The 12,353-nt window shown below is 34.0% G+C and overlaps 1 protein-coding gene across 13 annotated transcripts in view; it reads left to right on the top strand.

Annotated features, from left to right (window-relative positions):
- The window catches only part of Fam135a (family with sequence similarity 135 member A), a 114,832-nt gene that overhangs the window by 9,773 nt on the left and 92,706 nt on the right, over nucleotides 1–12,353 (top strand). For 8 of the 13 annotated variants that reach the window (XM_048805617.1, XM_015487898.2, XM_048805619.1 and 5 more), the window contains one exon: nucleotides 377–492. The exons of 2 other annotated variants lie outside the window; for them this stretch is intronic. In XM_048805617.1, the coding sequence (XP_048661574.1) occupies nucleotides 416–492 (77 nt within the window). In that variant the 5' untranslated portion in view covers nucleotides 377–415. Of the gene's footprint in view, nucleotides 1–190; nucleotides 251–374; nucleotides 493–6,707; nucleotides 6,782–12,353 lie in introns of those variants that run through there. 3 more of the 13 variants (XM_048805626.1, XM_048805616.1, XM_048805623.1) reach the window with 3 other exon arrangements.

A 12,353-nucleotide genomic window follows, 5' to 3' on the forward strand; every position in this document is an offset into this window, starting at 1 on the left:
TCAGTTTTTGTTAAGAGGCCTCCAAAGTAAGAGGAAATATTGCCTTTTATTTTATTTATTTTGTACTAGGGATTGAACCCAGGGGCACTTAACCACTGAACCATATTCCAACCCTTTTTTATTTTTATTTTCAGACAGAGTCTCAATAAGTTGCTTAGGACCTCACTAAGTTGCTGAGACTGGCTTTGAACTTGGCTGCCTCAGCCTCCCAAGTTGCTGGTATTACAGGAGTGAGCCACCACACCCAGCAGTGTGTTTCATTTTTAATTTCTCCTTATGTATCATATTCTGAAATTTGTTTAAATTATTCCATTTTTTATAAATTGGAAGTTTTATTGTACTACTCATGATATTTTTCTCCCCTTCTTTAACTAAGGTGCTGTTTCCAGGTTTATCTTCTGGGTATAAATTAAAAATGACTGAAGTTCAAGCAATGGTAGAATTTTCCGTAGAGCTAAATAAGTTCTACAATGTGGATTTATTCCAGAGAGGGTATGTATTTTAATGTTAAAATTATGTACTTTGCATAAGATAGATGTAAAGCTTTAAGTTAAATTTAATTGCATATTTTTGTTCCAGCATTTAAAAGGAAAACAGTAAGCTACATTCAAGTAATTATTTTCTGAGAAATTGCATTTGTTAAATAGATATTTGAGAATTATTCACATGGAGTTAGTGATGACGTTTGATATATTCAACATGCTTTTATGAATTTGTACTGAGCATTAAGAGGACTTTAATGAAAACATGTAAGATTCCCATTTTTGCTCTTCAAAAGCTTAGTGTAATGAGAAAAATAAGTTAATAGAATAACAAAGCACACAAGATGAAACTTCAATAAGTATATACAGGAAGTGCTTTAGATATTGGAACAAAAGGACATATTTCTGGGTTAGTCTGTTGGGAAACTCATATGGAGAGAGAAGATCAAAGTGTGAATAAGAATTGGACAGGCAAAGGATGAAGTGTGGGATCCTTTTACTGGCAAAGAACAGTATGAATCAAAATAATGGGACTAAGTCTTGAAATTAGGAATGAGCATGTTATTTTTAAAAATGTTTAGGAAATTGGATATTTTCTAGTAGAATTACAGAAGAAAGGTCTTGTAATATTCTGGAGAAGAGTTGATACTATGGATTTAGGTAATCATCATTTTGTTTTTGAAGGTCTTGTAATATTCTGGAGAAGAGTTGATACTATGGATTTAGGTAATCATCAGTAGTAAGAATAAAATTATCACTGTTACAACAAGCATTTACATGATGAAGATTGTAATAGATTAATGGTTATAGAAGAAATAGCAGCATAGGGAATAGTTCTGAGACATTTTGCAGTAACTCCAGATATAAATCTGAAAGCCTGTACTGAGAGGTGGTAGTGGTAGGATAAAAGGTTTTTGTTTTTTTTTTTGGGTCTTGGCTTTGCCATCTTATTGAAAAAGTAAAAACAGCTATGATATGCTCTGCTCCATGTAGTCTAACATTTCAGCAGGCTAACCTGGGGTTGTTCTCATGGCCAAGGCGGAAGTTCAGGAAAAGGAGCAGAAGATGCAAGGCCCTTTGAATTAGCACTGTCATTTCTGCTGTAGTCTTTTACCCAAGCAAGTGGAAAGGGCTGGCCAGCAGTCCAGGCTGGTGACAGAATGTGGCTGGGCGCATTGGTGCGTGTCTGTAGTCCCAGCTACTTGGGAGGCTGTAACAGGAGTATTGCAAGTTTGAGACCAGCCTCAGCAACTTAGCAAGACCCTGTCTCAAAAAATTCAAAAGGGCTCTGGGTATAGTTGAGTGGTAAAGCACCCTGAGTTTAATTCCCAGTACTGGAGAAAACTAAAAAACCTTTTTCGGGATTCTGTGTGCCCAATATGGTCTATTCCATGCTTTAAATATTTAAAATTTAAAATTCCATGCTTTCCATATCCAAAATTTTTTTTGAAATTTTCTTAGCCTCTAGATAAAACTTCTACTACTTGGGAATCAGAATTCTGTGGGCTCATACCATACACATCCTAAAAACCATTTTGCCAAACGCTAAGAGCCTGCCTTAATTATCTTAGTGATCTTAAGGGAAAACCCTACAGTTATATCCTTGATTTGATCTTTGTCCAAGGATTTCATCTTACTTTGAAAGTCTTATAAGAGAATGGAAACAAAAGCAGCTTTATTTCTCAACTAGTAAGTCCTGGTTCTTCTATATTCTCTCTGGATTCTGCTTATAAAATGACTAGTTCTTTCTTTGCTCATTTCTTTCTTGAACCTTTCCTTAACCTTATACTTAACAAGGAGCCATTAGTTAGCCTTTTCAGCTTTCTGCCTGGAAATTAGTTTTCTCAGTTCCAAAAGTTTCTTAGGTACATTGTCTAACTTCTTTGTAAGTAGAATATTTCATAACTATATCACATGGGTTGGCATTTTTCCAGTTTCCTAGAATTTTCTCTTATTTTCCCACCTTCTGTAACTGAAATGTTATTTTGGCCCCAAAGTCAGTGCCTCTTATTTTAAGTTTTTGCTATATAGCACACATCAAGTTATCAAGTTAACACATTCTAGTTATTGATTTCTGTATTTGTTATATTTTGCTACAGTAATGCAGCTATCAGCAGTTATCAGCAGCTAATAGCAAACCACAAACACAAAGCTTCAGTGCCATTACAACAATAATGTTAAGTTTTGTTCACAAGTCTGTGGATTAGCTGAATAGTTCTGCTGATCTGGGCTGGCATGACTAATCTTTGTTGGGTTCACTCATGAATCCGCAGTCAGCTAGCAGGTTGGCTGGGTGCTACCTGATGCAGAATGGGCTTAGCTGGGCAGACTCAGCTCTGTTTTCTAGTTGCATTCTGTAGTATGTTCTCATGAAGGAGGCAAGGGTCCAAAGACAAAGAAACCATGCAAGGAGACTTCTTAATACCTAGGTTTAGAACCAGCACACTATTACAACTCGGCTACAATGTACTGACTAAGAAAAGTTGTCGGGTTTCTGTTCTTGCGATTAAAAGGCTCAGGGGTCACTCCAGGTAAATTGGGCTAACTGAGCTGCGCAAAATAACCACATAAGAGACACAAATGCCTTTTTCTTTGGGGTCACTGTGACGGCTCCTCTGACCTTAAGGGTCCATAGGAAGAGAGAGAGTGAGAGCACAGGCTGACCCCTTTTATTGAGGAGAAGCTATTCAAATGAGGCAAGGGTCAGGTTTCAGGGAGCTGAATCTATCTTCATGATGTCCACTGTCAGCAGGTTGTCTGACATCTGGGTAGACCACACCCAAGGGCACAGTAAGAGAAGGGGACACACACAAGGCACTTCCATGGAAATTTCTATCCTAAACAGGTCAAGGGGTTATATTACCAAGGAACAGGTGAGCGTAGCTCCACCCATGGGGCTGTAGCAAGACACACCCATGCAGGAGACACCATCCCTAGAACTCAAGAAGGGTGGGGAAAGCTCTGCCACATTTCTGTGACTGAGCGCCTCAGCACCCAGCCGGGGAGTCTGACTCAGTCACGTTGGTCTCTCACAAGTCATAAGGAAGGCCAGCTCAAATGTAAGAGTTGGAGAAAAACATTCCTATTCTTTGAAAAAGTGATTTCTAAAAGTTCATCTTTATTTTAAAATGCAGTGTTGGAGTTGAGTCTAGGAACTACTTTAGCTAGAAAATAATTTCTTTGAAAACCATTAACTGCCATTTAGAAGATACTTTTCATATGCATGTGGCTTCCTCTGACCTTTATATTACAAAGTTATAACAAAATATTATAAAATTATAATCATTCAAGCTATACTATGAAATGTTATGAAACTTAAATTACACATTGTAACTATTACTTAATGTAACAAATTATATTCCAAGTAAATTTACTTTTCTTTCCAAGTAAAGAAATTTACTTGGAAAATTACTTACTTTTCTTTTGAAGTAAAACCATGTTATTCTTTTGTCTAATAAATGTTCATTGATATGTAAAACCACCTTGCTTAATAAAATCATGTTAATGTTTCTCTTATAACTTTTGACACCCTATTATAAATAATTCAGTAAATGAATTCTAAGAGAAAATGATAGAAATGAAATAATTTAATATTCACTAGCATCTTCTTTTAGCCATTAGCTTCAATTTTCTTACTCTTTTCTCCTCCTCACACACACAAAATTATGTAGTCAGATTTTCCAACAACAGAAAAACTAGGTATATATTTATTTTTTCCTTCCTCTGCCGGTTGCATCTCTATATACATCCTAAAAATTAGTTCTCATTGTATCACTTCTACAAAATTTAGCAATGTCACAATCCATTTTAGCTTATCTTATATATGAAAGACTAGTCTAAACAGAATAAACTGCATTACTTCCCTGAAAAAATAACTCATAGAAGAAATATGTTTTTGTGGCTCTTTGCAGCTTTCTTTCTATTCTTTCATACCATTTTTTATAGTGGAGCTTAACAAAACATTGTTTATAAATAGCCATTCTTAATTTCTCATATTCCATTACTTAAGATGATCCCTTGAAAATAGTGTTTTATTTATCAGGTATTGGAAACAAGGTATGAAATAAGAAAAACAGACAGTTTTACTTTAGTCATTATTTCATTGTGTTGAATTTCTTTTTTCTTTTTTTACATTTTTTATTAGTGCATTATTGTTGTACTTAATATGTTGGATTCTTCATAGATAAATTGGCTATATCTGTTTTTTCTAATTCAAATGTTTTCCTGCATTATAGTTTCTAATTGGTTATTTTTTAGTTCAAAAGAAGACATTGACTTTTTTTCTATATTCATTTGTCTGGCTTCCTTAATAATCTTGTTAATTAATATACTTTATTCCCCCTTAATATCCTCTTTAAGATTCTAAAATTAGGAAATAGTTACACTGCTATATTTCAGATTCTAACTTAGTTAACTTAATAGTTAATTTTTCTTTTTGATTGTCTCAATTGTAGAAACGCCAATAGAGACAAGGGTACATTACACAGAGCATCTAGTTTAAAATCTTAAACCGCTTGTAAATTGTGTAAGTAATTCAAGTTTCAAAAAGAAAGTTAACTACAACTTTTATGCTAGGAGGACCATGTGATTTATTGAACAAATCAGTATACTTTTTATAGTGAAATGAGGCCCTATTTATAATAATATGTCCATACAGCAGGTGAAAACCAGAATTACTATAGGCAAATCAGGAAAAGTGGGTGTCCTTATACTAATCAAAGATTCCTTAAGTAAAAATAAAGCAACACCCATCATTGTTTTTCATTAGTGTACAGGCTGGTTAGAGCTGGCTGGGCCTTTGTAAGTTTGATCAAGCATCTGTTCAGCTGGCAGTTTAGCTGTAGGCTGATTGGTGTAAAGTGGCCTTCAAAGGGACTCCTCAGCCCTGTCATCTCATCTTCCAGCAGGCTAATCTGGGTTTATCAATTCTTACCTTTGATTGAATTGCAAAATAATATATTTGCTTACATTTGTTGGGTGCAATAGATTAGTCTTAATGTCTTAAAAAATTATTTAAAATATCTTTGTCTTTAGAAATGAGCTGATTTCTAATTAATTTTCATGGTAATTAATTTTACTAAAATTAAACATTGTTTTTCCTTAACGATAAACAAATAGTTCAGGTACTAACAATCTAAAGAAAAAATATTTTATTTTAACATTTTCCTGTCAATTTTGCTAAATGTAGTAGGTGTGCAAACTCTAAAAATTGAAATTCTAAAGAATTGATCATAAATATATTATTAAATGGAATGTAAATGTATGTCTTATAAATAGTAATATACATTGATTTTTACTATATTAGAAGTATATGATTACAAGATGGCAAACTTCCTAAATGATTATTCAAAATGTATTTGTTAAGAGGCCTCCAAAGTAAGAGGAAATATTGCCTTTTATTTTATTTATTTTGGTACTTGGGATTGAACCCAGAGGCACTTTACCACTGTGCCAGATCCCCATTCCTTTTTACTCTTTATTTTGAGACAGGATCTCACTACATTGCTGAGGCTAGCCTTGAACTTGGGATCCTCCTGTCTCAGCCTCCTGAGCCACTGGGATTAACAGGCGTGTCCTACCACACCAGCTTACCTTTTAAATATTAGGGGAAAAAACTGCTGTTTGAACATTTGTTTTCATTGGCATGGAAGATAAGATAATGGGATTAAATTGTAGCACAGCAATTTCAGTTAGTTGGTAAACTGAGGGAAATTTTTCCCTCATAAATATGCTACTATTTTTTATTTATTTATCCCCTGCAGGGTGTTTAGATTCATTGCAAATTTTCACTGTTATGAATAGTGCTACAATAAACATGGGGATGCAGTTATCTTTGTGGTTAATGACATTATCTCTTTGGAGTATATCCCAAATAGTGGGATAGATCATATAGTCTGTTTTTAGTCTGTAGATAATCTATTTTTCATATTTTGAGGAATTTCCATACTGTTTTCCATAATGACTGTACTAATTTACATTGTACAAAAGTTACTTTTCTCCACATCCCTATGAGCATATATGTTTTGTCTTTCTTATGATAACTATTCTAATTGGTGTGAAATAAGTCATTGTAGTTCTGATTTGCAATTCACTGATTAGTGAAATTAATTAGTTCATGTACTTGTTGACCACCATTTATAAGTCATCTTTTGAAACATGTCTGTTTAGTTCTTCAGCCCATTTTTTAATTGGATTTTTGTTTGTTTGTTTGTTTTTGATGTTCAGCTTTTTGAGTTCCTTTTACATTCTGGATGTCAGTTCCTTGTAGGATGAAGTTTGCAAATATTTTCTCACAATCTGTAAGTTCTCCCTTAATTCTGTTGATGATTTCTTTTGCTGGGCCGAAGTTTCTTTCTTTGATATAATCCCTTTGTGGATTTTTTATCTTTTTTGCTTTTATCTTCACAGTCCTATCTTAAAAAAATTTACCTACACCATTGTCACAAAGTGTTTGCCCTGTTTTTTTCTTGAAGTTATTTCATAATATTGGGTTTAACATTTAGGTCTTTGATCATTTTGAGTTGAATTTTTATGTAAGGTGAGAAAGAGATCTAGTTTCATTCTTTTGCATATGTATATCCAGTTTTGCCAGCATCATGTATTGAAGAGTGTCTTCTCTGCATTGAGTTCTTGGTAGCCTTCTCAAAAATCTGTTGGGTGCATGAGCATGGATTAATTTCTGTGTTCTCTGTTCTGTTCCATTGCTCCACATGTCTGTTTTTATGCTAGTACCATACTGCTTGAGTTACTATAGCTTTGTAGTATATTTTGAAGTTAGATATTGTGATGCCTCCAGCTGAGTGTGTGTGTGTGTGTGTGTGTGTGTGTGTGTGTGTGTGTGTGTTTAATCACTCAGGATCACTTTGGCTATTCTGGGTTTTTATTGTACCAAAAGAATTTTAGGATTGTTTTTTCTATTTGAAGAAAGTCATTAGGGGTTGATAATATGGCAGTGGTAAGAGTACTTGTGTAGCATGCCCAAGCACCCCCCACTCCACCTCCTCAAAAAAAAGAAAGGGGAGGGAAAGAAGTAGAGTTTTTGCTATTTTGATGGGAATTACATTAAATCTATAGTTTGCTTTAGGCAAAATATTGGTTCTTCCATTCCAAGAGCATGGAGTATCTTTTCATTTTTCTTGTGTCCTCAATTATTATTTCTTTCATCAATAATTTATAATTTTTTTGAGATCTTTCACTTCCTTAGTTTAGTTTATTCCTAAATACTTATTTTTATTGCTATCATGAATGGAGCTGCTTCCTAATTTTTTTTCAACAAGTGTATTATTGCTGTATAAAAATGCCACATTTTTTCCTATGTTGATTTTGTATCCTGCCACTGTACAGAATGTTAAGTTCTAACAGTTTTCTGATGCAGTAGATTCAGGTTTTTCTATGTATAGAATCATGTCATTTGTAAATGTGGATATTTAACTTCTTCATTTCCAGTATGGAACCTCTTTATTTTTTTCTCTTGCCTAATCTTAAATAAGTGTAGTGGAAGTGGATATCCTTTTCTTATTATGTATAGTATGATATTGGCTGTTGGCTTTTCATATATAGTTCAAGTTTTATCCTGAAGGGAAGTCGAATCTAGTATCTGTTGAAGCAATCATATGGTTTTGTCCTTCATTCTGTTGGTGTTGTATCACATTTATTGAGATGCATATGTTGAACTGTTCTTATGTCCCAGGGATGAATTCCACTTGATCATAGTGTTTGATCTTCGTGCTGTTGGTTTGATTGTAGTTTATTGAGATTTTTGCATCTGCCTTTGTAGTTTTGTTGTGTCTTTTTCTGGTTTTGCTCAGGGTAATCCTGGTCTTGTAAAGAGTTTGGCAAATTTCTCTCTGCTTCAGTTTTTTTGGAATAATTTAAGAAGAATTGGAATTAATTCTTTTTTAGGATTTAATTAATTCTTTTGTAGGTTTTAACAATAAAGCCATCAGGTCCTAGATGAGAAATTTTTAATTAATGCTTCAATCTCATTATTCATTATTGATCTGTGTAGATTTTGTGTTTTTTTCTTGATTCAATGTAAATAGGTCATAAGTGTTCAGGAATTAATCAATTTCTTTTAAATTTTCCAGTTTCTTATGATCTTTCATATTTCTGTGGTATCAGATGTAATGTCTCTTTTTTTCCCTCTTAATTTTAGTCTTCTTTCTTTTTTCTTGATTAGTCCAGCTAAAAGTTTGTTGATTTTTGTTTTATCCTTTAAAAAAAAAACACACAACACTTTGATTTTGATCTTTTCTATTCTTTTTTCAATTTCAATTTTATTTATTTATTTATGCTGTGTTCTTAATTTCATTCCTTCTATTAACTTTGGATTTGGTTTGTTGTTTTCTTAAATCTTTGAAGTATATTATTAGGTGTTTAAGATATCTTTTTGATTTTGATATATGTCTTGTTGCTATAAACTTCTCTCTTGCTTCCTTTTTTGTGGTATCCTACAGGCTTTGGTATACTGTGTTGTCATTTTCATTGGTTTCCAGAACATTTTTTTTCTATTTTATTTTTTTTATTGCCCATTGGTAATTTAGGAGCATGTTATTCAATTTTCACTCTTCTCATTGTTGATTTGTAGTTTTAATCAATCGAGATCTGAGAGCATACGTGACATTTCTGTTTTTTGAAATTTACTGAGACTTAGTTTCTGACCTAACATATGATCTATGCTGAAGATGTTCTATGTTCTAATGAGGAGAATATGTATTCTGTTGCCCTTGAATGAAATGTTCTGTAAATATCTGTTAGGTCCATTTGCTCTAGAATGTGATCAACCCAGATAGTTTTTTTTTTTTTTTTTTGCTGATTTTCTGCTTGGACAGTCTATCCATTTGGGAAAGTGGGGTGTTGAAGTCCCCAACTATTTATGTATTAGTGTCTTTATCTCCTTTTATGTCAAATAATATTTATTTTATGTATTTGGATGGTCCTGTGATGGGTGCAAGGATGTTTACAATTACTATGTCTCCTTGCTAGAGTGATTCTTTTGTCAACATGTAATGATGTCTTTGTCTCTTTTTGCAGTTTTCAATTTAAAGTCAGCCTTATCTGATATTAGTACAGCTACTCCTCACTTGTTTTTGCTTTCCGTTTGTGTAATATAGCTTTCTTTTACTGATTGCTTAGTCTGGAATATCTTTATTAGTGGAGTTTTTAATAAAGAGCATATAGTTGGGTCTTGTTTATTGTTGTTGTTGTTTTAAATCTATTTGGCCAGTCTGTATCTTTTGATTGGTCAATTTAATTCATGTTTTAATATTCTCTAGTAATACAAATGAAATGTTATAACAGTTTGATTTGATATAGGTATGTTTGGGATATTCAATAATCTTGCATACTACTAATAGTAAATAATGAGGAAAATATCTTTTGGGAAATAAATTGAAAAGAATACTTTTATGTTGTCTTATTTTATTTTTGGATTTAAACAGTTTAGTTTTATACTTTGTAGCTGCTACTGCTCTTTTTAGTTATAAACTGGCATCATTTCTATGTCCAGAGATATTCTACTATAGAGTAAAGAACATAAGATTTGGAAATCAAGAACAAGGATATGGATTTGAAAGTTGTATTCTTAATTTTAATAACATCACAAAACCATGAAGCTTAAATCCTTTTAGAAAAGCCTAGGAAAACTCAATAAACCAAATTATCTCAAATCCTTTGTATTTATGGTTCTGAGGTCATTAAACTCATAGAAATTTATGGTTTGATTAAAGGACTATCAGCAAAAATTAAGAAAAATTTGACTGCTTTTTTTAACAAGCTTTTTTTATTAGTTGTTCAAAACATTATAAAGCTCTTGACATATCATATTTAATACACTTGATTCAAGCAGAATATGAACTCCCATTTTCACCCCGTATACATAGTGCAGATTCACATCAGTTCCACATCCACTTTTTTACATACTGCCATACTAGTGTCTGTTGTATTCTGCTGCCCTTCCTATCCTCTACTATCCCCCCTCCCCTCCCCTCCCATCTTCTCTCTCTATCCCATCTACTGTAATTCATTTCCCCTCTCTTATTTTTTTTCCCCTTTCCCCTCACTTCCTCTTATATGTAATTTTGTATAACAATGATGGTCTGCTTCCTTTACCATGCAATTTCCCTTCTCTCTCTCTTTCCCTCCCCCCTCTCGACCCTGTTTAATGGTGATCTTCTTCTCATGTTCTTCCTCCCTATTCTGTTCTTAGTTGCTCTCCTTATATCAAAGATGACATTTGGCATTTGTTTTTTAGGGATTGGCTAGGTTCACTTAGCATAATCTGCTCTAGTGCCATCCATTTCCCTGCAAATGCCATGATTTTGTCGTTTTTTAGTGCAGAGTAATACTCCATTGTGTATAAATGCCACATTTTTTTTTATCAATTCATCTAGTGAAGGGCATCTAGGTTGGTTCCACAGTCTAGCTATTGTGAATTGTGCTGCTATGAACATCGATGTAGCTGTATCCCTATAGTACTCTCTTTTAAGGTCTTTGGGGATTAGTCCGAGAAGGGGAATAGCTGGGTCAAATGGTGGTTCCATTCCCAGCTTTCCGAGGAATCTCCATACTGCTTTCCAAATTGGCCGCACCAATTTGCATTCCCACCAGCAATGTACAAGTGTACCCTTTTCCCCACATCCTCGCCAGCACTTGTTGTTGTTTGATTTCATAATGGCTGCCAATCTTACTGGAGTGAGATGGTATCTTAGGGTGGTTTTGATTTGCATTTCTCTGACAGCTAGAGATGGTGAGCATTTTTTCATGTACTTGTTGATTGTATGTCCTCCTCTGAGAAGTGTCTGTTCAGGTCCTTGGCCCATTTGTTGATTGGGTTATTTGTTATCTTATTGTCTAATTTTTTGAGTTCTTTGTATACTCTGGATATTAGGGCTCTATCTGAAGTGTGAGGAGTAAAAATTTGTTCCCATGATGTAGGCTCCCTATTTACCTCTCTTATTGTTTCTCTTGCTGAGAAAAAACTTTTTAGTTTGAGTAAGTCCCATTTGTTGATTCTTGTTATTAATTCTTGTGCTATGGGTGTCCTATTAAGGAATTTGGAGCACGACCCCACAATATGTAGATCGGAGCCAACTTTTTCTTCTATCAGACACAGAGTCTCTGATTTGATATCAAGCTCCTTGATCCATTTTGAGTTAACTTTTGTGCATGGCGAGAGAAAGGGATTCAGTTTCATTTTGTTGCATATGGATTTCCAGTTTTCCCAGCACCATGTGTTGAAGATGCTATCCTTCCTCCATTGCATGCTTTTAGCCCCTTTATCAAATATAAGATAGTTGTAACTTTGTGGATTAGTCTCTGGGTCCTCTATTCTGTACCATTGGTCCACCCTCCTGTTTTGGTACCAGTACCATGCTGTTTTTGTTACTGTTGCTCTGTAGTATAGTTTGAAGTCTGGTATTGCTATGCCGCCTGATTCACACTTCCTGCTTAGAGTTGCTTTTGCTGTTCTGGGTCTTTTATTTTTCCATATGAATTTCATGATTGCTTTCTCTATTTCTACAAGAAATGCCATTGGGATTTTGATTGGCATTGCATTAAACCTATAGAGAACTTTTGGTAATATCGCCATTTTGATGATGTTAGTTCTGCCTATCCATGAACGGGGTATATTTTTCCATCTTCTAAAGTCTTCTTCTATTTCTCTCTTTAGGGTTCTGTAGTTTTCATTGTATAAATCTTTCACCTCTTTTCTTAGGTTGATTCCCAAGTATTTTATCTTTTTGAGGATATTGTGAATGGGGTGGTTGTCCTCATTTCCAGTTCAGAAGGATTGTCGCTGATATACAGAAATGCCTTTGATTTATGCATGTTGATTTTATATCCTGCCACTTTGCTGAATTCATTTATTAG

The sequence above is a fragment of the Marmota marmota genome, unplaced genomic scaffold (assembly GCF_001458135.2).
Source record: "Marmota marmota marmota unplaced genomic scaffold, marMar, whole genome shotgun sequence".
NCBI lineage: Eukaryota > Metazoa > Chordata > Mammalia > Rodentia > Sciuridae > Marmota > Marmota marmota.